The 24,075-nt window shown below is 41.2% G+C and overlaps 1 protein-coding gene across 3 annotated transcripts in view; it reads left to right on the forward strand.

Moving 5' to 3' along the window:
• Positions 1-1,271: 1,271 nt before the first annotated feature.
• TMEM255B (transmembrane protein 255B) overlaps positions 1,272-24,075 on the forward strand; it is a 67,491-nt gene continuing 44,687 nt past the window's right edge. Inside the window, exons 1-4 of one of the 3 annotated variants that reach the window (XM_064407884.1) lie at positions 1,272-1,381; positions 8,613-8,755; positions 13,248-13,310; positions 18,660-18,713. In XM_064407884.1, the coding sequence (XP_064263954.1) occupies positions 1,324-1,381; positions 8,613-8,755; positions 13,248-13,310; positions 18,660-18,713 (318 nt within the window). In that variant the 5' untranslated portion in view covers positions 1,272-1,323. The remainder of the gene's footprint in view (positions 1,382-8,612; positions 8,756-13,247; positions 13,311-18,659; positions 18,714-24,075) is intronic. The other 2 variants (XM_064407886.1, XM_064407885.1) reach the window with 2 other exon arrangements.

Raw genomic sequence — 24,075 nt, forward strand, 5'->3', positions numbered from 1 at the left:
TATTGCAGGTTGGACCTGATAATAAATGCTGTGTATGGTCTTTATTTTGCATCTGTCTAGGGAATTGCAGTCTTCCCCAACTTTGCTGTTATTTACTGTTGATGAAAAGTTCTATTCATAGTCATCCCCAAACCCGAGAGTCTTTACCAGATTTTGGGGCATTTGTATCACTCTTATCCACTACCATTTTCAAACAAATTTGTTATTTGTACCATCACCATCTCTGTTTTCTCAATCTATTACTTAATTAATTTCTATTAAAAACTAGTAATTAATAGTACAAATACTACCTTCACCCTATTTTTTCTCCTTTCTTCTACCTCTTCAGGTTAGAGGATGCAAAGAGAAAAAAGTGGACTTGTGTTTGGCTCCTAGTTTACTTATCTTTATACACTACAGGGGCAGTACCTGAGAAAGCTGTCTCTTTTCATCTAACCATTTCCTGGGGAAATCTGCCAAAAACTGAAGAGTGTATATACATATACACTCAGAGGTTGGAACAGAAGAAAAACAAGAATGTTAAGTAGAGTTGTGCTTTTTGCAAGTGGGAGAACACAACATAAGCAAAACACCTGGCAGCCTATCAAAAACATTTTCCACAAAATAAAATTATTATGTTCTGTGCTATAGGGAAATCAGACAAAAGGAACAGTGGACATCAAAACAGCACAGTGCCTTTGGCTATTTCTTCTCAGTTGTTGCTAGACTCTGTTGCAGGCAGATGTCACACAACCCTGCAATAAGTAGCACTAGAAGCAACAGCTGGCAGCTCCTGGGAAGCAGCAGGACAAGAGTCAGAAAAAAAAACTGAGACAGTGAGGATGAGAAATTGATAGACATCATGTGAGAAAAAGAACAGCCCTGTTCTCTTGACTATTGACATCTCTTGGCTATTGACATTTCCTGTCTTAGCCTACACCTTCTTTAACCTATGTCTCTGAGATGCCAGCTTTAGTAATTTACTTCATATTTCTCATTGCTGTTTCGTTTTATTTCTGATTTTTATATATAAATATATATTTTTAAGTGAAGAAGAAACCTGAAAGGAAAGTTTGGGACAATTCTGATCTCCACCAGGTGTCAAACTGGCCAAGAGGAAATCCAGGAGCGACGCCAGGGCTGAGGCACGGGCAGGACACGCAATGAACGAAGCAGCAGACGGCCGGTGGGTGCATCTCCCGGGGGCTGCGGCCAGCGGGGCCGGCCGGGCTGGGCGGGGGCTCCCCGGCGGCGGCGGCGGCAGCGCCCTCGCCCCGCCCCGGCCCCGCCGCGCCCCGGGCAGCGCCGAGCGGAGCGGGGCCGGCCGGCGAGCCCCGGCAGAGCATGGCCCCGCCGCCCGCCGCCGGCGTGCCGGGCCCGCTGGCCGTGCTGGACCCCGCAGGTGAGCCCGGCCCTGCCCCGCCGTGGTGGTGCGGGACAGAGCCGCCCCGGCCGCGGGGCTGGGCCGCCGGGCTGCCCCGGGGCTTCGGGGCGTGGGACGGCACGGGACGGGATGGCATGGGATGGGATGGGATGGCATGGCATGGCATGGCATGGCATGGCATGGCATGGCATGGCATGGCATGGCATGGCATGGCATGGCATGGCATGGCATGGCTGGGACTGTGCCCGGCTGTGCCCCGCAGAGCGGCAGTGCAGCGGGGGCTCAGCCCGGGATCGCCGCCGCTCATCCGCTCGCTCGCCCAGCTGTTTAAAACCACCGGCTCTTCCTCGGAGCTTTCAGCTGCGCCGGGCGAACCCCAGCTGGAGGTTTGGCATTCCGAGGAAGGGCTCGGTACGGGACGCGGACAGGGAATGATTGTGGGAGCCGCCGTGCTGCGGGGCGTGCTGGGGACAGGGCTGGGTTCGCTCTCGTCCTCATGGTTCTCCTGATTGTGTGGCTTGTGTTTGCAGCGTGCGTCCTGAAACACAAACACCTAGGCAAAAGAAAGGTCAAGTATTTCCTTACTCCAGAGGAATTTGTTGAAGTTTAGAAAATATGGAACTTACTGTTGGCAATTACTCTGTGTAACGTTTGGAAGGATAAGCAGAGACTTTGATATGCACTCCAGGATCTTAACAGCTGAATGAAAAATGTACCAGATCTTAATTTTTGTCTTAAACTTGAAAGAAAAATTATGTTGGTGTTGAAAATGTGCTGTAACTTAAAAACATTTTCAGGTAGTCATGGAAAAAGAAGAATCTGTATGCCAGGTATAAACTAGCGATTAGCTGCTTGTTAAATTATTTATTGGTGAAACAATTGCTGCCAAAACCATGAGGTCATAGTGATACTGCATGGTATCACTTACTATAGCCCTACGACATAGTGTAGCAGGGCTTGTGGGTTGCTTTTTCATTTTGCTCAGTATGGATATTTTGTAGTAGAATCGTAAACTGTTTCCCATGGTCTTGAATGTATAATGCACTTGTAGAAGTTGACTCAACAAATTAATAAAAAAGGTAAGAGATGGGCCTGATAAAAGCTGCTGTCTTGTGGCTTGAAATGAATACTGTTGCATCTGGTTTAATTAGTTCAGCACTCTGGACAAGTCAAGCATTTAATCAGAAAAGGGAAAGTAATCACCAACAGCAGGTGTGAGCATCTCTTTTAAGCATCTCAATCCGTCACATTTAATTTTCGGGGGCCATATAGGATTAATTTAATTTCACTGGCATGAAACAGTTTTTAAAATACACAAAACTGTAGTTGAGAGAGATATGTCACTGAAGTGAGTGATGCAGCAATTGAAAATTTATAATCTAGCTCCAAAAGTCTCCTAAAAATTTTCTCAATAGCAGCAAAACAGCAGATACATTTGGTACAAAGGTTTGTCTGTGGTGAATTTCCACTTAAATTATCTTTTTCTGTGCTCTTAGTGCCACTCTCTGAAACATGTCACAATTTTTAGTAGTATCCATTACATAATAAAAATGCACTGTTTTTTTCCTGTTACAAAAGTTTCCTTCTTTTTCTCATAGTAAGATGCAAATAAACATCGGGCTGGGGCATTACTTGAAAGAAGTGTTTCCATTTTGATTACCATAACTAGACCAAAGAAGAAGGTATGAAATTATGTATGCTAGTATTCACCAAATGTGATTATAAGCCCAGCTAACTGCTACATCCTACAGTGACTTTTTTTCTCCCCCAAAATTATGCCACACTTTTTAACTTTATGATGCCTGAAGATAAATTTTAAAAGAAGTAGTGAAGTTAGCCAAGTATCGTTTCTTTGGTCTAAATGTAGACTTTTTTAGTTCAGTTGCAGATTTTATGGAGGTATTCCAAGGTGGAGAGATGCTGTTTCATTCTATTCTTTCCTTCCCGTGGGCCCTGGACACATTTTGTGCCACAGACATGTTTCATCATTAATTAATTTATTCCCCTTCTAAATGCAGTCTTTGCTTTGTTCAAATCCAGACCTTACTATTCATGATTAGACTCACCACTTTGCGATCTCATGCATACCCTCCCCACAAAACCATTTATTTTTCCATAGTCTTCCTATAAATTTAATTTAATCCCCACCCATTGCAAACAGAGCATTGTAATACAATTTTGTTTTCTCAGCTGATGAACAGACAGAAGTTTTTTTTTCTGAGTGCAGCAGAGTGTGGTCTTCAGCAGGCACTTTTTCTTTTTGCTCTCTGGAGTGTAATCTCAATTTCCCTCCTCACAGGCCTTTCTCAGTCCCAAGGAGGCAGCAGTCTGGTGTCTCTCTTCTTTGTCCTGGTGGCATTTTCTCAAAAGTATCAAGCAGATACTTTTCCTGACAGATGTTTAGTGAGCAAAGCAGAGAGTGTTTCTGTGGCTGTTCCTTTTTGTTCACAGTTTAGGTCCGTGCCAGGCAAAGCACAAGCCTGTCATGTGGAAGTTCTGTTACCTCTCTAATTTATCTGTAGTGCCTATTGCTGCAGTTAATACTGCAAAAAAATCAGTGCCCAAGGCTCAGTCAATACTTCACTGGCCAAAACTGCTGAAGTATATTGCCAGAAGGGGTTAATAACATATTCACACCCTCTACTGACCCCATGCTAATGCTAATAAGGATAGGAGAAAGTTTCTCCCTACAAACTCGGTTTTGGTATGCTAAAGAATTTAAAATTATAATTAAATTGCATTAAGGTCCAGACTAGGAGCTTAATAATATTCATACCAATCATTGCTGAAGAAGTTGAAGGTAATAAATGTCAAAATTATTCTGAGAGTTACTTCAGTACTAAAAAAATTGGAAAGCGAATAGCCTCCATTAAGTGTTTCCTGCACTCCAGGAACATTGGTATTGGAAGAAAATTCAGGCTACAAATAATTGACTGCAGTGTTTCCTCTGCTCTTAATTTAACTGCTATTCTTGTGCAAGGCCAGCCTTCAGTCCAAGCCTTGCCACAGAGTGTCAGGGAAGAAGGCTGAGCCGGGCACACAGGCTGAGCTGGAGACAGGGCTTCTGGGTCTGGCATGGGGTTTTGGCTGGCAGGTACATGGAAAACAGACCCAAATAAACTGCATGGCAACTGCCACAAACAGCACTAAACAAAGGCTTGAAAAATGGTGGGACCCAACATGACTGAAATTGCAAAAGGAAGCCTTTTAATTGTGGGAACCCTTTGCAGCAGTAACTTCTGAAAATATTAAGCTGCTTTGCTATAGGCCTCCCAGTATGCTGGTGGCTTATATGCATATAATTGTACATACTTTGATAGAGCAAAGATTTTTATTGTTGTGACTAAGGAAAACCAAATAGCCATGATAAAAACCAATTTAGGCTGATTTCTATCCATCTTTTCTGAGCATGTGGAAGTCATTGAGAATAAGTCCTTGCATGTGCCAGCCTCTTCTCCAGAAAGGGCCTTTATGTGCTCCTGCACATAAGTCATCTCTCCTAAGGGTGGAGTTCATAGTTAACAACGTGGTTATTTATCAGAGTTTCCTAGACTACGAAAAAGGGGGGGTGGAATTGGATATTTCCCTCTATTTTGAGCTACAGGTGATAAAATATCAATAAGGATGAAGAGTATTGCATTCATAAATTTATTCTAGCATGTGTAAATTTCAATGTAAAAATGTAGTTCATAACAAAAAATGTCCCTACAAATAATGACATCTTTTTCTATTCTGTCTTACTAAATCCACATCAGATCTATTCCAATTACAAATAAGAGCATGCTTTTCCTAAGACATTTTCCAGCAACTCAGGGCAATCATATTCATGCCTTTCATTATTTATAATCAGAACTCAGGAGGGAGAGTTGGAGCCATAGTTTATCTCCATCCAGTCTTATCAACCTTTGCCAGTACAGGTGCTGCTCTGAGGAGGCTTGGCTCCTCAGGCACTTTTCAGTGGTTTCAAGAAGTCTTGGCTGGGGAGCATGTGCCCCACTGGCTTTGGGAAGGTTTGTGTTCCTGTGTCCCTTTAGAGTATGTCTGCATTGTAGCTGCAGCTTCATATCAGCAGATATGAGCACACATACCCAACCCACTCTTACTCTAGCTGTCTTGACTATCATTAAACCATAGAAGAATTCAGGTAGGTACCTCAGTTGCAATTCCAACCTGCTGCTCAAAGCTGGATTAACTATGACATCAGGCTAGGCTGCTTAGTGCTTTTTCTGCTTGAATCTTGAAAACCTCCAAAGTTGGAGAGGGCACAAGTTATTTGGGCAACCTGTTCCAATGTCTGACTGTCCTAAGGTTGATTTTTTTTCCTCCTTATACCCAGTCTGAAACACTTTTGTATTTCAGTTTGTCTGCTGTCTTTTTGCCTCCTGCTGTGCACCATTATGAAAAGCCAGAGTCTGTTCTCTTGACAACAACTCAAAGGAATTGGAAGACTGCAACTAGCCCTGCCAAAAGTCATCTCATCTCCAGGCTGAGCAAGCCCCGTTCCCTTAGCCTGTCTCACACAGAGAGAGCCAGCCCCTGACCTTCTTTGCAGTCCTCTCTTGAATTCATTGCAGTTAATTTATGTATTTCCCTATGCTGAGGGTCCAAAACTGGGTGCAATATTGTGTCATCTAAAAAGTGCTGAATAGATGGGTGTAGTTACTCCTCTGATCTATTAATGATGCTCCTGTTAGTACAGCCCAGGATTCTGCTGTTAGGGCACGCTGCTGGTTCATGATCAGCTCATCATCTACCAATACCCCCAGGTCCTTTCCAGCAGAGCTGCTTTGCAGCCTGGCAGTCCCTTACCTGCATCATTGCAGTGTGTTGTTCCTTTCTTTGCTCAGAACTTGGCATCATGTTAAAAACCTTGCTAGAATTAAGGCAAAAGACATCCAGTGTTCCCCAAGTCCAGTGTTTCTGCCATAGCCAGCACCTGGGCTGGTCAGACATGATTTGGCTCTGGTAAATCCATCCTGACTGTTGCCAGTCACCTTTTCCTTCTGTGCCCAGAAATGTCTTACAAGAAGACTTACTCCACCTTTTTGGCCCCAGCATCCCAGGAGCCAAGGTGAGGTTGGTTGGTTTATAATCCCCTGAATCTTCATTTTAGCCTTTTTAAAAACAGGTGCAGCATTTGCCTTTCTTTAGTTTTGGGGATTCTTTTATCTCCATGACTTTTCAAAGATGATAAGGTATGGCAAGGGCATCAGATATTATTTACAATCTGGAAGATATATTGAATGAATAGTTTTAATTTGTAGGGATGACAGCTGATTTGGGGAGCTGTACATCTAAAATCTAGTTTTCCCTCTTGGCCCTATGAACTGGCTTCTCTGAAAGAACCATCTTCACTCCACACACTTGGTGAAAAACTGCTTGCTAACAAAGAACCTCTCTGCTTCCATGTGCCCAGTGACCGTCCATGGATTAACAGGGAATTGCCAGAGGAAGATAGCAGAGACACAGGCTGGAGGAGAGGTGTTTGGCGAGCCTTAGGAGTTATTTCTTTATCTTTAGCAGGAAGACTTTGTATATGCAGGTGAAAGAGACTTTTGTAAGCTCAATATATGGTATTTGTCTTTAGGAAAGTTGCTTGTATTTCATACTAAAAGACTGGAATCATTTTGACTAGTTGTTCTACTGGAGAAATGTCTGCAAACACAGATTGTTATTATAAATTAATTTTTTTAGTGATTGAAATTATTTGACTTGGCTTGCAAACATCACTAATCTAGTCTGGATTTTGAACTATAAACATTTACGTGAGTTACGTGGCTTTAAAATGGCCACAAAACTCAAGTGACTCATTGCAAATGGCTTCTGCTTTCTTTTTGTCTTTCCTGCATTTCCCCTGCTTTTGGTTCCAGCAGTGCCCCCAGAGCCTGACCCACACAAGCCTGCCTTCCCCTCTCACCTCCTCCTTGCTGCTGAGAGCTGCTGCCTCCAGGCTTCAGTGCCACATCACAGACTCTGCCTTGTCCCAAGGCTGGGCAGTCAGGCAGCTTCCTGAGGCCACAGAGGGAGAGAGAGTGGCCCTGCTGTGGCCAGGCTGTGCTTTCTCAGGAGCTCCATCCTGCCCAGGTGCAGTGTATGGTACCATGGCATCGCATGGCCCAGTGCTGCAGGGTGATCCTGTACACTCCAAAGTGAGAACACCAAAAATGGGGACCACAGTTTGATTCACTTGGGTGTCTTTTGTTAGTTAGAGTCACGTATAATGGCTTTTTTAGTCTTACATAAGTCTGTGCTATGGGCTGGGGCCCTGGTTTGAGAAACCTCTGGCTACAGCTCAGATCTGCCACTGGGTAACATGGTTAAGTGCCTTGGAGCAGGTTGCAAGCTGGAGATGGGTGTGCTGGTTTTCACTTTGGGGTATCTGGACCCAAATCCTGGTGAGACTGAAAGGTTTCCACTGAGCAGCCATTGTTGGAAAAGTCTCATGTATCATTACCTGATAAACTCTATTACAGCTTTGCTTCAAGGATGCAGATTTCTTACCCCAGTAAATATGAAGAGCACATTCATTTTCATGATAGCATGCAGACCGCCTGCTAATCTTGTTTAAAATATTCATTATTATGTTCAGGCCAGATAAGTCAAATTGGCACTTCACACAGGTAAGAATTTAAAGCCTGCAGGATCTCACCAATGTGAACAACAATTAAAAATGTTACTGAAGACAAGGCATAATTATTATTGTCACTGACTTAGAGTTCAGTTTAATAAAACTCATCTCATGCCTGTTCCCAATGTGTGTGCATTAAGCAACACTCCAGCTACCTCTGCGGGTTTAAAAATTCCTTCTGTTGTCTGGCAGCAATTTTCCTAAGTGGGAGAACTGTGGTTAGATAAAAGGTAGGAGAATAGAGATAGTGGTGAAAGTAATCTCACCCCTAAAGAGTTACAGCTGTGCTAATTATCAAGAATGAAGAACAAGCCTGCCCTTAATAGGCCACAGCTGGATCCAATTAAGAGGGGTACTATAAAAGAGCAGGTTGGCTGGTTGAGGTTGGAGATGGAGTTTGTTGGCTGTGCTGAGAAGGAGTCAGTGCTGTGAGGAGCTGCCCCTGAAAATAACCAAGAAGGTGTGGAACCTTTGCAATAGGATAACAACAGAGAACAACAGAGGGTTATCTACAGAAAAGATTAACAAAAGAAAATCTTTCATCATTTTGTATTTGTTCTGCCATGATTGCAATGAAAAGCTGTTTTTCTTTTTCCCCTCTCCCCCCCTCACTCCCTACAGGACAGTTTGCAAAAAGGAAGAAGACTTCCCTTTGGTTCACAGTTGCACTGCTGGTGGTGTCTGTTTTCATACTCACCATAGGTCTGGCAGCTACCACACGAACAGAAAATGTTACTGTGGGAGGCTACTACCCAGGCATTGTTGTAAGTAAAAAACCCCATTTTAGAATATTAGGTATATCCAAATAAATTGTTATGAGCTGTAAATGGGAAGCTCTGATAGATTTAAAAAAACAACCCATTAGTACCATGTCATTTCACGGGAGAGAGATGCTGCTTTGTTTTGATCTAGTTCCCGTGTGCTGTAAGGCATGGGGGTAAATTATTTTTCTGAAGTGCCCAGAAGGGGAGGCTGTTAGGGAATGGAAGGAGTTCAAGGCTGCACTGCACTGTGCTGGGCTCAGGGCACTGTGTGAAAACCTGTGCTAGACCCCCACAGGTCTCCATTAGAGGTGGGTGTCTGTATGACTGGACAGTAGCATGGGATAGATTTGAACAACCTTTTAGAAGTTTGCTGCTTTGATGGGAGGAAGAGCCGCTCCACTCTTGTGTCTGTGTGCCAGGAATTCTGCTGTGTCCATGGCAGGGAAAGCCCTGCAAAAGGACATGTGGAGACTTCTCCCTAGCATCCTTTCTTGCAGGCTTGCTGCCAGTTCTCTCATAAAAGATCCTGTTTACAAAATCCTTAGTCTTGATTTTGCCTTGGGAACAGACTGCTTAAAAGCCTTCCTGCAATGGCACAAGGTTCAAGTTCTGCCTGCTTTGCCCTGTGGTGCCTCCGTGGCTTCTGGGGAGGAGTAACCCTGCCTGCCAGCCCCTTGCTGGTTCAACTCCCAGGAGAAGGGATCAGTTATATCCCAAAGTGTGTAAACACCTGGAGTAAAAAAAAAAAAAAAAAAAAATAAATTAAATACTTGAGTTTTAAATACAAGGAATATGGGTAGCAAATAGAGAAAGGCTGAGTCAACCAATGGGAGGTAGAGGCTGCAAGGTGAAGAAAGAAATTCTTTCTAACATCTTTAGAGTTAGACACTACTTAGATGTGTGGCTCCACTACTGCCAAAGTAAGGTACTGTAATTTCTTGCTCTCTATGGAATGAAATGCCCAGGGAAGAGGGATATGGATCTTCTAATACTGTGCATACACCATTAATAATTTGTGAGTTAGAACTATTCCTCCTAAACAATTCCTCTTACATCTTAGTGTTATGTTGAGAGCAGGACTTTCAGAAAGATAATTTTAGGATTATGATCTATAAGGAGTGGTGTTTTAAAAATAGAGCAAAAAGCAGTTCCAGGAATAAGACTTTAACAGAGTGATTTTCTCGTTCATTAACCTCAAACAGATAGATTAATACTGATAAAGATCTCTTCTTCCAAAATTTGACATAAAATCTTTTCTAAGACCACATTATCTGCATTCATCCCTAAATAAAAGTTTCATTTTTAAACTGCTGTTCTTAATAAGTATAATAAGTAATAAACCATGGGTACAAAACAGGTCATTTCAGCATTTTGTTTCTTGTAGGAATAATGGAATGTCTACTCATTCATCTGAAAAACATCACCTGCTAAAATAGTTTTTAAAAATTTTTTTTCATTAATAAACAGATAGAAAAAGCAAGAATTTATTAGAATACTTTGAAAATGAAATATTTTATTAATAATTATACATCGTAATTGCCAATCTAAATGTCATCAAGATACTAAATATCACAAACATTTAGGAAGAATTAAAAGTGCTATGCAAATCTTACATGGTGTCTTGCCAAAAGCCTGGTCAGAGGTGTGTGACAGCACTGTTATGTGTCTGCCTCACTGCCAGAAGTGACTGACTCCAGTGCAGCATTGGCACACTGACTGTCGCAGAATCATAGAATGGTTTGGGATGGCAGGGACTTTAAAGGTTGTCTCAACTCCTCTGCCATGGACAGGGACATCTTCCACTAGACCAGGTTCTCAAAGTCCCATCCAACCTGGCCTTGTACACTCCCAGGGCTGGGGCACTCACAACTTCTGTGGGCAACCTATTCCAGTCCCACCACCTTCACAGTAAGGAATTTCTTCCTACTATTTAATCGAAACCCACCTTCTTTCAGTTTGAAGATTAGATTAGATTACCTCTTGTCTTATGTCTTCATGTTTTCTTGTAAGACATCTCTAGGAACTGGAAGGCAGTAATTGGGTCTCCTCGGAGCCTTCTCTTCTCCAGGCTGAACAACCCAAACTCTCTCATCCTGCCCTCACAGGAGAGGTGCCCCAGCCTCTGACTGTCTTTGTGGCCCTGCTCTATCCTCACTCCTGCATGTCCATGTCCTTGCTATGCTGGAGCCCCACTGAAGGCAGCACTCCGGTGGGATCCCAGCAGAGCAGAGGGGCAGAATCCCCTCTCACCATCACCTCCTTCAGAATGACCTGAATAGCCCTCAAAAGGTGCCTCTCTTCTCTGCTGACAGTAGAGGGAGCTTAGAAAACCAGCACAGCTCTGATCCCAGACTCACATACCTAAATCGGAGGAGTGAATTTGTCACTACATATTTAACTGCTGGGCTCAGAGAAAAGCAAGAATATGAGGACAGACAGTGTTAATTTAAATTTAAAATAAGGTCTAGTTCTCATAGAATTCAGTAGTAAAATATTAATTTTACAGCTGGTAGATGAGATAAAAGCTCCACTGACCTAAGGTAAGCAATTTTGGTCTTAAAAGCCATGCAGAATTAACCCTGCCTTGAAGACACCTATGGAGATGAGTAACACTATCCATTGGCAGAGATTTACTTGTTTCTAGAAGTACTTACAGAACAGGTCTTTAGGGTTAGAGCCATAATATGCTTTGGCTTCTGCCAAGTTCCCACTGGCTTCAAGAAGAGTTAAGTGCCTTAATTTCCCTGCATATGTAATCACTTGTAATATATTTTGAAAAAAATCTTTTTTCTAAATACATCTTTATAGTGTCAGGTATTACCTGAACTTATGCATCCAAAGTAATTGAACATAAAATATTTCTGTGTGTAGATGAGTTAATACAGTTACTCTTTGGAAGGTGTCTGCATTTAATAGATTACTGCTTGAGCATGTGTTTGGAATTTGCATTTCTGGAATGGTCTGCAAAGACAGAGTCGGAACTGCTTCAGCCTCATTTCTTTATAAATATTGTTTATATTTAAATATTTAATGTCACTTCTCTGTGACTACTTACTGTATTATCTTTGTTTGCCATTTCTGTACTCTTTCAACAGGGTCCCCAGCACCATACTGAACTGGACTCCCAGAGCTCCCAAATAACCTGTTGTCTAAAAAGACAAAAAACTAGCTCATATGACTCAAAACAATCTCAGTAATGCTGAGGCTTTCATCATGATCTCTATGATTCTGCTTCTTCTGATTTAATTGTTATTGTTCTGTGGTCATTCTTTTTGTTTGGATGGATATTACTCATTTTGTGTTCCCTGCATCAGCCATAAATGAGGCTTTATGGATTGTTCCTGTTGGAATGAAAAATGGGGCTTGGAACCAGCTGTCATTTTGATGTAGTTATCTTCATTTGCAAAGTTGCCGTCCCCTGAACAGAGTGTCCTTGCTCACCGTTCCAAGTATCTCTGCTATTTAGCTGTCAGCATGGGTGTACTTGCCCACTCTTTCAAAGTCTCTGCTTTTAGTCCTTGCGTCTCCCTTTCACATAAATTTCCCAAAGCACTCAAGAGCAAATCTCCTTTCCCTGCAGTTGCTTTCTTGAAAGCAAGTGACGGATTCCTCTTGTGATACTGAGTGGCTGAAGTGCTTGCAGGGGATTTGCTTCCTGCGCTGAGCAGCTGTGCGTAACAGCAAGGAATTTACGGGCATTGCTTAAGCCCTTGGCTGGGACATGTAGTCCTTAAAAACTTAATTTGTGCTTGGAGGAGAGGCTCTGAGCTCAGTTCAGAGGCCTCATTACAGAGAGGGGCTTGAACTGGGAATCCAAGGAGTTTCTACTGCTCCAAACCTTCATGGCCCATCATAAGGAGGAGGCTTTCCCTACCATGCCCATGTTGAAGCAACACTGGAACATTAAGGCCAGCTTACTTCAGTGTCCCTCCCTCCCCTCTGCCTCCTGTGGCTGTTGGTGGTGCAGCTGACTGTACTGGTCCTTTTAGCATTTTAACAAGGATTTTTTCTGGGTTGTGTGATAGTGTCTAATCATTAAAATCAAACAGGTGTAACTAAGGGTTTGAACTTTGGGGAACACAGCAATTTTTTGAGAAAAAACTGTCTGCAATTGCCTACAGCTTTGCAATTTTCAAAAATTATTATGTGTGAACTAAATGTAAGTGTTTGTATCTCCTACTTAGATTTTTGCTTTACAATGTGTAAACTGTACATGACAATGGTAACAGTAGTCAGGTTATAGACGTGTGTCTTTACGGACTTCGGTTTACTGCGTGACAAATTTTTCACTGAACTACGAAAGACCTGCAGTCCTGTCCATTTCCCATTACATTATATGACTTATGTCCAACAGTAACTTCCACCTTTTCCTTGACCCACCCCATTTAGCCCACCTGTGTAGTGCATTAGCTCAGATATTGCTGTGTGTGTTGGTATGTTACCCAGATAAGCTGACCTCATGCATTTCTGTTGGTTTTGTTCTTTGCCTTAGCTTGGCTTTGGATCTTTCCTAGGGATTGTTGGCATCTACCTGGTAGAAAACAGAAGACAAATAGTAAGTAACATTAATTTTAATGTTTAATTACATTCTAATTTATTTTTTTCGTATCAGACTGTATTAAATATGAAAAGCAGAGATTTCCAGTTGACTTAAAACTACTTCATCTGCCTCAAAATGTTATTCGTTTCACCACTTCTGAGAAGCTTTAGAGAAGCATGAATGGACCAGTAAGTTCCTTTCTACAAGGCAAAACAAAAAGCAGCTTACTTTGTTTTACTGAATTTTCTTTCCTGCTGGTTTAGAGAGTTGAATTGACTGAGGGCAGAATCACTTAAGTGCCAGAGCTTGGCCAGGACCATGTAACTGGGAAAAGGATGGGAAGAGAGCAAAATAGCAGTTTGAGCAGCAACAAGCTACATGATCAGCTCCACCCTAGCAGATGATCTCATCCTGTGCAAGAAGTTTATCAGGAACACTTTCCTGAAACTATATTTCTTAAATAGAAGAAAAAAACCCAGAGCTCTTGCTGCTAAGATTGCCTGGCTATGTCAGACAGGATCTGAGATACTATGTGATTTGTTTGTAGATTTAGCTTGGCTTCCTAAATACTTTTATTTATGTGAGGAAATCATAGAAAGTCTTTGGGGCATCTGGGTAAAGGAAGGTGTAAGAAGGAGGAAGGAATTTGTAGAAATTCTTAACAATTTCCTTTCTCTCTTTGGAAAAAGTAACAATCTTGGTTAAATAACAGCATGTCCAATGGGCACCTCACAGTAGACTGATCATAGCCAAGCATCATGAAATATGATTAATTTCATAATGCAGAGCTTTCTCTGGTATAAATTGAGAGTGGTGTTAAGCTCAGAGGAGGAACTGATGGATTTAGCTTGCATTTTACTAATAAGTTTACTGATTAGTAACTTGCAGTTTACTAATAAGTAACTACGTTACTTACAAATAGTACAGTATCATTCCTTCATAGTATCACTCTTTTTTTGCATTGCCTGTAAGTGTCAGTAGTGTATTTGCAAGAATTCCCTTGCTTTTAACTTCTGTTTCTAGCTGGGTTTCACAAAGAAATAAGATTTATAAAGCTGTGATATTTGTTTTTTTCTTTTTCTGTTCCCTATTCCCTTTTTTGAATATGTTGACCAATTTCAGGCAAATTCAGGAGTGAGGTAGAGACTTCAAAGGTGTGAAATTCCATCAAGTTTCATGAAAATTCACAGGTGGGTAGAGGAGAGAATTACGACTTAGTTCCCCCACAGTGGTAAAGGCTGCAATGTCAGCTCACCACTATTTAAAAGTGGAGAATCCAACTGGGACATGACCTGTGACACAGAAATCTGCAGTAGGTCAGGTGTCACTGATTTTGCTACTAACAAAACAGGTTAATTAAGAGCTATTGCTCCTGGTTTCTACATCAGAGATCAGGATGAACAGCAGGTTCCAAGTTGCAGGCTCAGTGCTGGGTGAATGAAAATAGCTTTATCTTCCATAGCATTCATACTGCCTTACTAGCAGGCATAACATTTTAGGGTTGTTTGATTTTTTACTTCTAATCTGCCTCGTGGTTTTCTATGCCTCTGTCCTTAGCAAAAGTAAAATGTCTGAAAAGCCATAAGGTGGGTAAGCAGCAGTTAAAGTAAGTATTCCTTGACATGCTGTGTCATTTACACAAGGACTGTGAAGACATAAGTGTCCAGTGTGCTTGGGATTAGTGCCTGCTTGCATTCCCCAGAATGGAACAAGGATAACTGTGTTCTGCTTGTAGCATTTGCAGATGATTTGGCTGTTGGAAGATTGGGTTTCTGGAGAACAGACTAAGAGAATAACTAGAAAGTTTAATTATGCATCTTGCCTTGAGAACCATCCACAGTGGGTCTTTTAACACTGTCTTTGCTGGGGCTGAGCTGAGGCTTTTAAAAGTTGTGGAAATGAGATTGAAAGGGTTTACAATGGAAGGCAGTAGTTATTCCCTGGGACATAACTGAGTGCATTTGATTGGAAGGGTTTAGGCCAGCTTTAACAAATTTACAACTATCAGTAAGATTGTAAAGATTGGAAGTAAGCACAGAAATGTAGAATAAATGTTATATTCCTGTACCTAAAAACGACATGCATTGCAGCAGGAAAAAACAGAGTAGAAAGGAAAAGAAATTGCTTACTCAGTTAATTCTATTTTAACTACCTTTGAGCAGTTACTGCAGTATAATTTTAATTTAACCCAGTGTAGCTCTGACAGTTATCTGGCAGCTGTGATGACTCAATACTTCATTTTTTATTTGTTATTTAAATTGAAAATGAACGCAAATTCAATTGCACTAGGGAAAAAAGTCTATTTCAAATTGACCATTCCACTTAAATCTATTTCTCTTTTTGTCTTGAAGTTCTATTTCACTGTGACCCGTCCATTTTAAGTCCAGATTCTTTCATGGTTGACGAAATGCTAAATGCAACATAAAATATACAATGATTAGCAGAACCAGTGCAGCAAAACCCCAGCACTCAGTAACTGATGAGCATGGAGTTTGAGAAAGAACAAAAGCACAGTTAGGCAGAGCAGACAATGGTTTGTTCTTAAAACATGACATTATTAATGTTGCACTTCTTTGACCTCCTTCTTGGCATCCCCAAGCCCACAGTGGGAGTTCAATGTGCTGACCAAGGTATAACCCTTAATTCAAAGGAACTGCTGCTTGAAGAAGCAGGCTCTGCCTCATTGACTAGCATGATTTCACTTCAGCTCTTAGCATTTGTGCTTGGCTCTGTTATGCAAAGCTTGGCACCAGCAGAACAAAATTTCCCTTTGACTAAAGATTTGCACTGATTTGGGATGTTTCTAACTGGGAAACAGAAGGCATTTCAAGCATGATGTGTCGGTGTCCCTTTTTGCCTCTCTTGCACTCTGCAAGGCAGGTTATGGATTGAAGGGCAGTGTATAGTTGGATGCTGTTTCATTCCAAAGGCACACTGAGTCCAGCTGGATGGGTGAAAAACATGATACTGTTCAAATCAAAATAATTTGATTGTAAGACATGAAGTGTTCTTCCTTGTTTTCTTGCTTGTCATCTCCTTACATTACAGTACAAACTATTTCCAGTTAGGAAGTGAGATGCTGAAATTACATGTAGGGAAGTCTGGGTGTGCAGGGGGCTCCTGGCAGCAGAGTTGAGCTGAGAGCAGTGAGTAGTGCTGAGGAAGTGCTGTAAGAGGTTTCTCTCAGAAAATATGTGGAGGTGGCATGAGCTTGCAGCCAGAAATGAATCACTCCCTAAATGTGCAATGTCGATGTGACACCATGCATGCAGTGTTAGCTAAGCCAATGCATAAACCGAGCAATGGCTCACAGCTTCCACTCTCACATCCCTCCAGTGCCAGCCTCACCCAGCCGTGCTGTTTGCAAGGCTGAAAATGAGCAAACTGAAGCTGTGGTGCCTACAAGAGCCATGGGGAGGTTCAAGGGTGGCATCACAGCTGCCTGGGTTTGAATGTTTGCAGTATCACAGTGCAAGAGCCCTCACTGGGGCTGGGGGGCTACAACAGCAGCACAGCTGTAGTACAGAGAGGCAGGAGGGGCATGGGAGGAGGTACAGGAGAAAAAAAGGACACAGGGAGGATGGGGAGGGGTCATTGGAGCAGGAGTGACCCCTCATGGGATAGTGAGTAAGCACAAACCTTGGTAATTAGGATGGAAGCAGCTGTGTGCAGCAGGTCTGACACCTGAAGTCATCCACAGCTGAGTCTTCCTCATGTATTCTTCATTTCATTTTCTCACTGACATGTTCCGGATATACTCACATATAAACTTAGTGCTTAGCCTGGTCCATGACTTATTCAGAGAGGTGGAGGCAAAGCTTCCAACAGAGCTGAATTTGAAAACATGAGGAAGGTACAAACATGCACATAGACAGAAAAGGCAAAGCTATTTATTCAGGCTTCTCAAGGGATGCTAAGTTTAGCATCCCTTAATATGCTTACTTCCCAACCTCTGTCAACAAGAGTTAGATTTCAAATGAAGTGTTGAAAAGACAATATAGCTGAAGTTGGAGAAACAAAGCAATAATTTTCTCTTTGTTTTCAGTTGATAGACTTCCCTTACAGTGCAAGCACCCCTGTCCTGCATTGACATTGTGTGGCGTAGGATTTTAATATCATCTCTGATTATTTTCTTAACGTTGGACTTTACATCTGTTTCAGAATAGAGGAGTTTTTGAACAGGTACACATGTGAGCCAGCTTTCAGAAGGGGCAAACCTCTTTCACTTTTTTCAAAACCAATATCTTGTAAATTATGTCCACCAGAAAATGCTCACTGGGATTTTATGTAAAGGTGATGGCTATTAATATATACACCCCACCAAAACTACTGCTAGATATACACCTAATTAGCTTTGTTCAAACATGTTCTGTTTCATTTGCTGTTTGCAAATCAAACATTCTGAAGAAATTAGCTTTAGTACAGATTTTGATCAAAGATACTAACTACTGATTGATTTCATTTCACATATTAGGCTAATTAAAGCAGCTTGTTTTAATAAAGACAGACCACTGAAATTCTGCAGATCCCCTGAGACTATCTTTGATGTTTCTGTGCAAATAAATGGAAGGAGCCTTTACTGTTGCAGGGGAAATGCAGAAAATGTAAAAGTAATCTTTGTAATTACCAAGGTATTATTCCTCTCCTAAACTCAAGTTTCTGACAAAGTTAACAGCACTTCTTTCTTTCAGTGTTGATTTTCTGTATGCTCACATTTCACACAGTTCAGAGAAAACCAATTTATGCTGAGGTAAAAACATTAAGAATGGAAGAAATTAGTAATCATCCTTCTCTTGTTTAGCACCTTTAAAATGGTTGAAATGGAAAAGGCCTACTTATACCTTTTCAGACATAAATGTGTGCTAGGTTTTGTGGTGTGATCTAACTGCACATTTCAGAAACAGACAAGATTTATATAAAGATAATCAGAATAGCTTTACATTGACACTTGAATGAACTCAAGTAGCTACTCTTTATGAATCTGCATTTTTTCAAAATATAACAGCATCTTATTAGCTGTTAAGTTCAAGCAGCTTATTCTTTGAGAATGTCTTCCTGCTCTCATAACTAGCTCTTCAAGACTGTAATGAGGTGCTCTTCAGAGGCATCTCGCTCTCTCCTTAGGTTCTGGAAGAGGCCTTGAAGGGTGTTTTACACTAGATTCTGGAGTTGTAGTTAGCTAAAGTGTGGTAAGAAAAATCCTGTGTTAAGTGACAATTATATTTCTCTTCTATAACATTGAGCATATTACAGAAGATATCATACTATAATTCTGTCTAATTTCAAGTTGAGAGCAGAGCAGTCTATGTATAGATGGCCCATAAGCCTGGTGTAGTCTTGGGTAATAGCTGCCTTATTTTGCAGGAATCAGCTTTGAGACCCCTTTTTGGAAGAGATTTGGAATGTGATCTATCCATGGTAGGTCTGAGAAATCTGTGTTATTCCCTGTAATGCAGGAAAATATTCCACAAAAACAGAAGTGAGATGAATAACTGGAAATGTTTTGAAGGCTAAGTTATTTTGGCTGCAGAGGAGGAGGATAGGTGATATATCAGTGGGTATGAAAGCATCTTCCAAAATGAAGACAAGTAAATTAAAAGAATAAAGTTCTGTGGGCAAGTAAAATGCAAAGAAGTGGAAACGTTGTTTCTAATATAATATTACGAGTGACATTTTTCTATTATTAGTGTTATATAGTCCATTAATAAAGAGTAAGTAAAATACTTTGGATTTCTTTATGCAGTTCTTTGACCTTGTGCATTTATTGTGAGGATTTCCAATTTATAATAATTGTAAATACCCACTGACATAAAGAGCTCTTTTCTCTTCCCTCCTTTGCTCCTTCCTCTGTCTTGCTGACTCCTTCTGCTCCTCTTCCCTGCCCTGGATAAAAATGCTCTCCACTGGCTAAGTGAGTAAGAAGGTTCACAGCCAAGTGAGCATCAGACACAGCACAAGTTAACTGGTGGGGCTGCGTGGGTAAGGGCAGAGGGGAATCTGTGGAAGGAGGGAACAAGGCTTGTCCCTTTTGCCAGGAATAATCTGTTATATCAGCTCACTGTGGCGTGAAACCGTCATCCAAGCGTTGTCAGCGAGTTAAATGCCTGAAGATAGCATAAATTTCCCAACAGTGTTGGAGAATTTTGAAGTTCAAGGACTCAAAAATAGATGTTTTCACTGTGCGAATTACCAAAGGAAGTGTGGGAGGTGTTTCAGCTCTTCCCTGATCTAGTTCCTCATGGACTGGCATTTCATATTACATGCCTATAGGTGTTATGCTTTCAGATTTTACCAGCACAGATTCATCAGCTACACATGCAAATATTTATTTATATGTACATATTTTAATATAGAAATCTACTATGAAATTATAACCATGTCATACATAACCTGTAATATATGCTCACACAAGTACATGTATGTATTTACAGCTGACATGTCCTGGCAAATACCTGTAATAATGACAAAGAAGTCTATGCCACTGTGCCACTGACATAATGTCTTTATTGTGCAAAATGCTTTTTACACTCTTCATGGATGTGTTTGCCAAGTTGTTTCAGCTGGCAAAGCTGTAATGGGTAGCACAGTCGGGTCTGTACCAATATTTGTGCTCCATCATCAGGGCTGTGTCTGACACAGCTGCAGAGATGCCACCAAGTACCTCCACCTGCAGCCCAGCACTGTAGTTCTTCCCTCCCACACAGCCCTCTGCTGGTCCACTGGTTGTACCAGGCTCAGGTCTTACCCACCTCAGGTTTCTTACCTCATTGGAAGAAAGAAATTGAATGTTGGTTACAAAGGGGAGAAATTTTGAAAGAGTTTCTTTGGTTTCTATTTGAAGAGCTTCCTTGGCAACCAGAATTACTTTGGTTTGCTTTTGGAAGCTTAAACTCAATAGAAACAGAAAGAAGATGCATACCTATATGAATGAAAATAAGTCTTTCCACCACCAGACCTTATTTCCAATACTGAAGTCTTTAAAGGCTGTCACCATGCTTTTGAGTCAGAGACTGAAGCCACAAAGTCAGTTTAAGTTCTCTACCTTATTAAATGGCAGTCTTTTGGGATGTGGCTCCTTTCAGATCTTGCTTGGGAACAGCATATGGGATTAAGTGCATAATAGGGCACTTTTTAACTGCCAGTTTGTTTTCTTGTGCTGTTTATGTAATGAAAGTGTTTCTGTCACACAGTTGAAGACAAAAGTAAACCTTATGACCCATGAAATCTGTCTGTGGAACAATAAAGATTTCAATTACTCTTCCTAGCAAGCAGGACCACAGGATAGAAAGTCTCAGTAAGGAATCTAATTTTCAGTGTGTGCGTGGTGAAGAGGGTAAGGTGGGATGTGTCCTGTGAAAAGAACAGGCAATTTCTGAACCTCTTGTTGAAGAATTAGCTCAAATTAAATAGCTGAACATCCCTGATGGATAGATACAATGTTCCAGACCCTGCAGGTAGAATTTCACTACAAAAAACCTTGTAATTTATGCATTTCTATGGAGAGAGTGTGTCTGTGGCTTGAGAAGCTAATGCAGTCACTATATAGGGAAAGAGAATTTGTGAAAACAGAGACTTTGATGTAAAAACAGTTCTTGTTGCTCAAACAGCTCTGACAGTCTCAATCTATGTAAATTCCACCATTTTTTACCAGGAAGTATAACCTTTTATGACACATGGTGTGCTATGTATTTTAGGTTTATCGTTCTCATACCACTCAGAACAGCTGTTTAAGTGATGAAATGACCTTGTTCCAGCTTAAGCAATAAAATAGCGTTCATAAAAAGAAATATGTGATGAATTCCTATAACGTCAGCACTGTTGAACAGTGAACCTACATTTGTCTCACTTTTGTTCCCTTTCCTTTAATGCTGTGTTTAGCTTTTTCTTTTAAAGTGAATTTGATGTCCTTAAAAGTATAATAATTTTTAACTGTTCTTATCTAAGTGCTTTTATTGATGTTTGCAAAAGGGAATTCTTACCAGTTTGAAATGCCTACTGGACTAAAACTTGATTAAGCTGGTTCCAAAGCCATTAGCATTTCTCCACCTGTGAATCCAGATGAATTTTTTTCTCTTTTCTGTGTAAGGGTGGCCAGAGAGTGGTACTATCTGGAAAAGCACACTTGACTGAACTGCCCTGAGAAGCCCCAGTGCTGCCCTACATAACAACAGGAGTCTGAAACAGAGGAAAGGGGGCTGATCACACACTCTGCACCTAATTTAATGGGATGGAAGAAAACTAGAGCAGCTATTTTAAAAAAATCTCTCTAAAAGGAGTGAAAACACAGGTGGAGCTGAGCATCCTTGAAGTAGAGAAGGTCAGCCAGTAGGGGGGTTGGATCAATTTAGACTTGGGACAAAATACAGCAGTGCTGTCTGAATGAGCTGAGTAAAGCTGAGATGTGCTGCTGCTAGAAGGAAATCAGGAACTGCAGTAATGGTTACCAGGATGATCTGGGGTTCTTAGCTGTTGTGGAGGCTTAAAAGAGAACTGATAGTAAAGCTAACCCTGCGCCAGGAAAAAAAAATCCTTTTTTAGTTTCCTTCTGTTTCGTGTCTTAGAAAATGTAAAGCAAGTACAGTTCTGTCTCTTTTTTTTTATTTTTTGAATTGTTTTAGTAATACTTGTTGGACTCCAGTGAAGTCTCAGATTCTACCAAAATCCCAAGAGACTTGATAGTGCATCATCAGTGGTGGCATTTTTAACTGAATCAAGACAAGCATTTTACTCATCAGTGAATGAATTATCTTGAATTTAATATGTGTTCATTTACACATAAATCATATTCATTCTCTGATTGCAATGTAATGGTGACTCCAGTTTCAAATTCTTAAGTGCACAGAAACTGCTTGATACAGGTTTCTATTCTGTAGATTGGTCATTCTAGTAAAGATTTGCTTTGCTAAAACAATTTGAAATAATTTCCTAGCTATTTTAAGTCTGGTTTTATAGGTGATATTAGATTATGAGAGAAGAAAGAAAGTATTAATCAGGTAACCTTTCTCTGTAATTTTGTTTCATATTTTGTAATGGCTATTGATTTAATTCCTACCAATTGTTCATTGCTTGAAGATAAAAATATAGGAAAATTTGTCTTTATTTCGTATAATGTTTTTCACAGAAACTCTATCTTCATGTGTTCTAGTTAGGAAAAAAGATGAATTACAGAAAGCGTAAAGCAATTGGCATAAGTTAAGGTTTAATGCTCAAGACGACATTTCTAGAGGGTGGAAACAACAGAGAGACCTAGATCAGGGAACTATTAGAGCTAGCGTACAAGATTTTATTTGTACAGTGTTAAGGCAAAATATTTCCATGCTACTTTTCTAGAGACAGTTTTGAACTATGGGCTTTTGTGCCCTAAAAGGAGATAGCAAGCGAAGCTGGCTGAGTGAGCTCTCCTGTTATGAGTGAGCCCTCCTGCCCTGGCACCCAGCACAGCCATCTCACAGCCCCGGGCCTGTGTCAGTGTGCTCAGATGCTGAATTCCCCCATCTCCATGACAAGCTGCCACAGCAAATGGCACAAGGAAAGTTCCCAGCAACTTGAGCAGCCTGTTCATCTGATCAGTAAAGAAGTTCCTGTCCTAAAGATGGCTGTGTGTGCCTTTAGGAGCTGGAATAAGCAGGCTCAGGACCTCTGCTCCCTTTCTTTTCTTACTCAACTGTGCTGCATGAATCTTCTGGGGCTGGGGGAGAGCCAGGATTGCTCAGTCACCCTGTTGCACATTTCCCATCCTTGGATACTTCTGCAGTCCCAAGTCCTTTGCCATTGTGTGTGGCCAAAATGATGAATTATCTACAAAAGCTGAGCAGCAGTATCACTGGAAGAGAAAAAGAGAAAGCAATGTGCCTGCCTTTTTACTGATGCCTACTGATATGATAAAAATTAACTGTGAGTACCTAAGGTGTAGCAAAAGATGTTGCAAATCCGGCCTTCACGATTTTGCCCTTCAGGATGAGGGGCAAGGAAAAAAAAAGATAAATTTTCCAAATGCAAATGCTACTTTGATTTTGAAAGTGGATTTTGATCTTGTTTTTTCTCTTTGGCATAGTAATTTATCCCTCTCATGTGGTTTCTGTATTCTTTCCCCTTTTTTTTTCTAATTAATTTGACCTTTTTATGCATGTGAGGTTGCTTAAATTTCTCATGGGACCTTTCTGCTGCCTGTGTTACACCAACTGGCCTTTTCATGTTGCCATTTTTCCTAATTATACCTGACACGATACTGGGAAACAACAGATTTCTTCACAGGCAGTAAAACAAAAGTCTCCTTGACCACAAACAACAAAATAACCCCAGTCCTTATGATTTATTCATTACAGCTAAAACCAACTTTTACTTTGATAATCCCTAGGACTGTAAATTACACAGAACAGGTGAAACAATCTGTTAGTTGCTGTCAGCACTTCTGCCTCCTTCCCTTCTGCCATGGCTGCATGGTGTCACCTTCTCATTTGCACTGAATCTAGTGCTCATCTCTCTCTGCAGTCTACTGACTTAACTCATTTGAGGGAATAAGTAGTTTCTGCCTGTGGAGTGAATTTCACTGGTTTCCTGTGTGTTTGGGTGGGCACAGGAGCTGGGATGGAGGGATGCAGTTGGGACAGAGAGCAGGAGAAAGGGCTGGACAGCAGGGATCCAAACTAAGGATTGGAGAAGATGCCCTTGGAGTTGGCAGTGAGCAAACAATCACACAGGCTCAAGTCTATGCCCTGAGGTGCTATTAACAACAGAGAGAGGGAAGGAAATCTGAATCGAAGATCTTTGGATTTGCTGA

Source organism: Passer domesticus, chromosome 2 (assembly GCF_036417665.1).
Source record: "Passer domesticus isolate bPasDom1 chromosome 2, bPasDom1.hap1, whole genome shotgun sequence".
Taxonomy (NCBI): Eukaryota; Metazoa; Chordata; class Aves; order Passeriformes; family Passeridae; genus Passer; species Passer domesticus.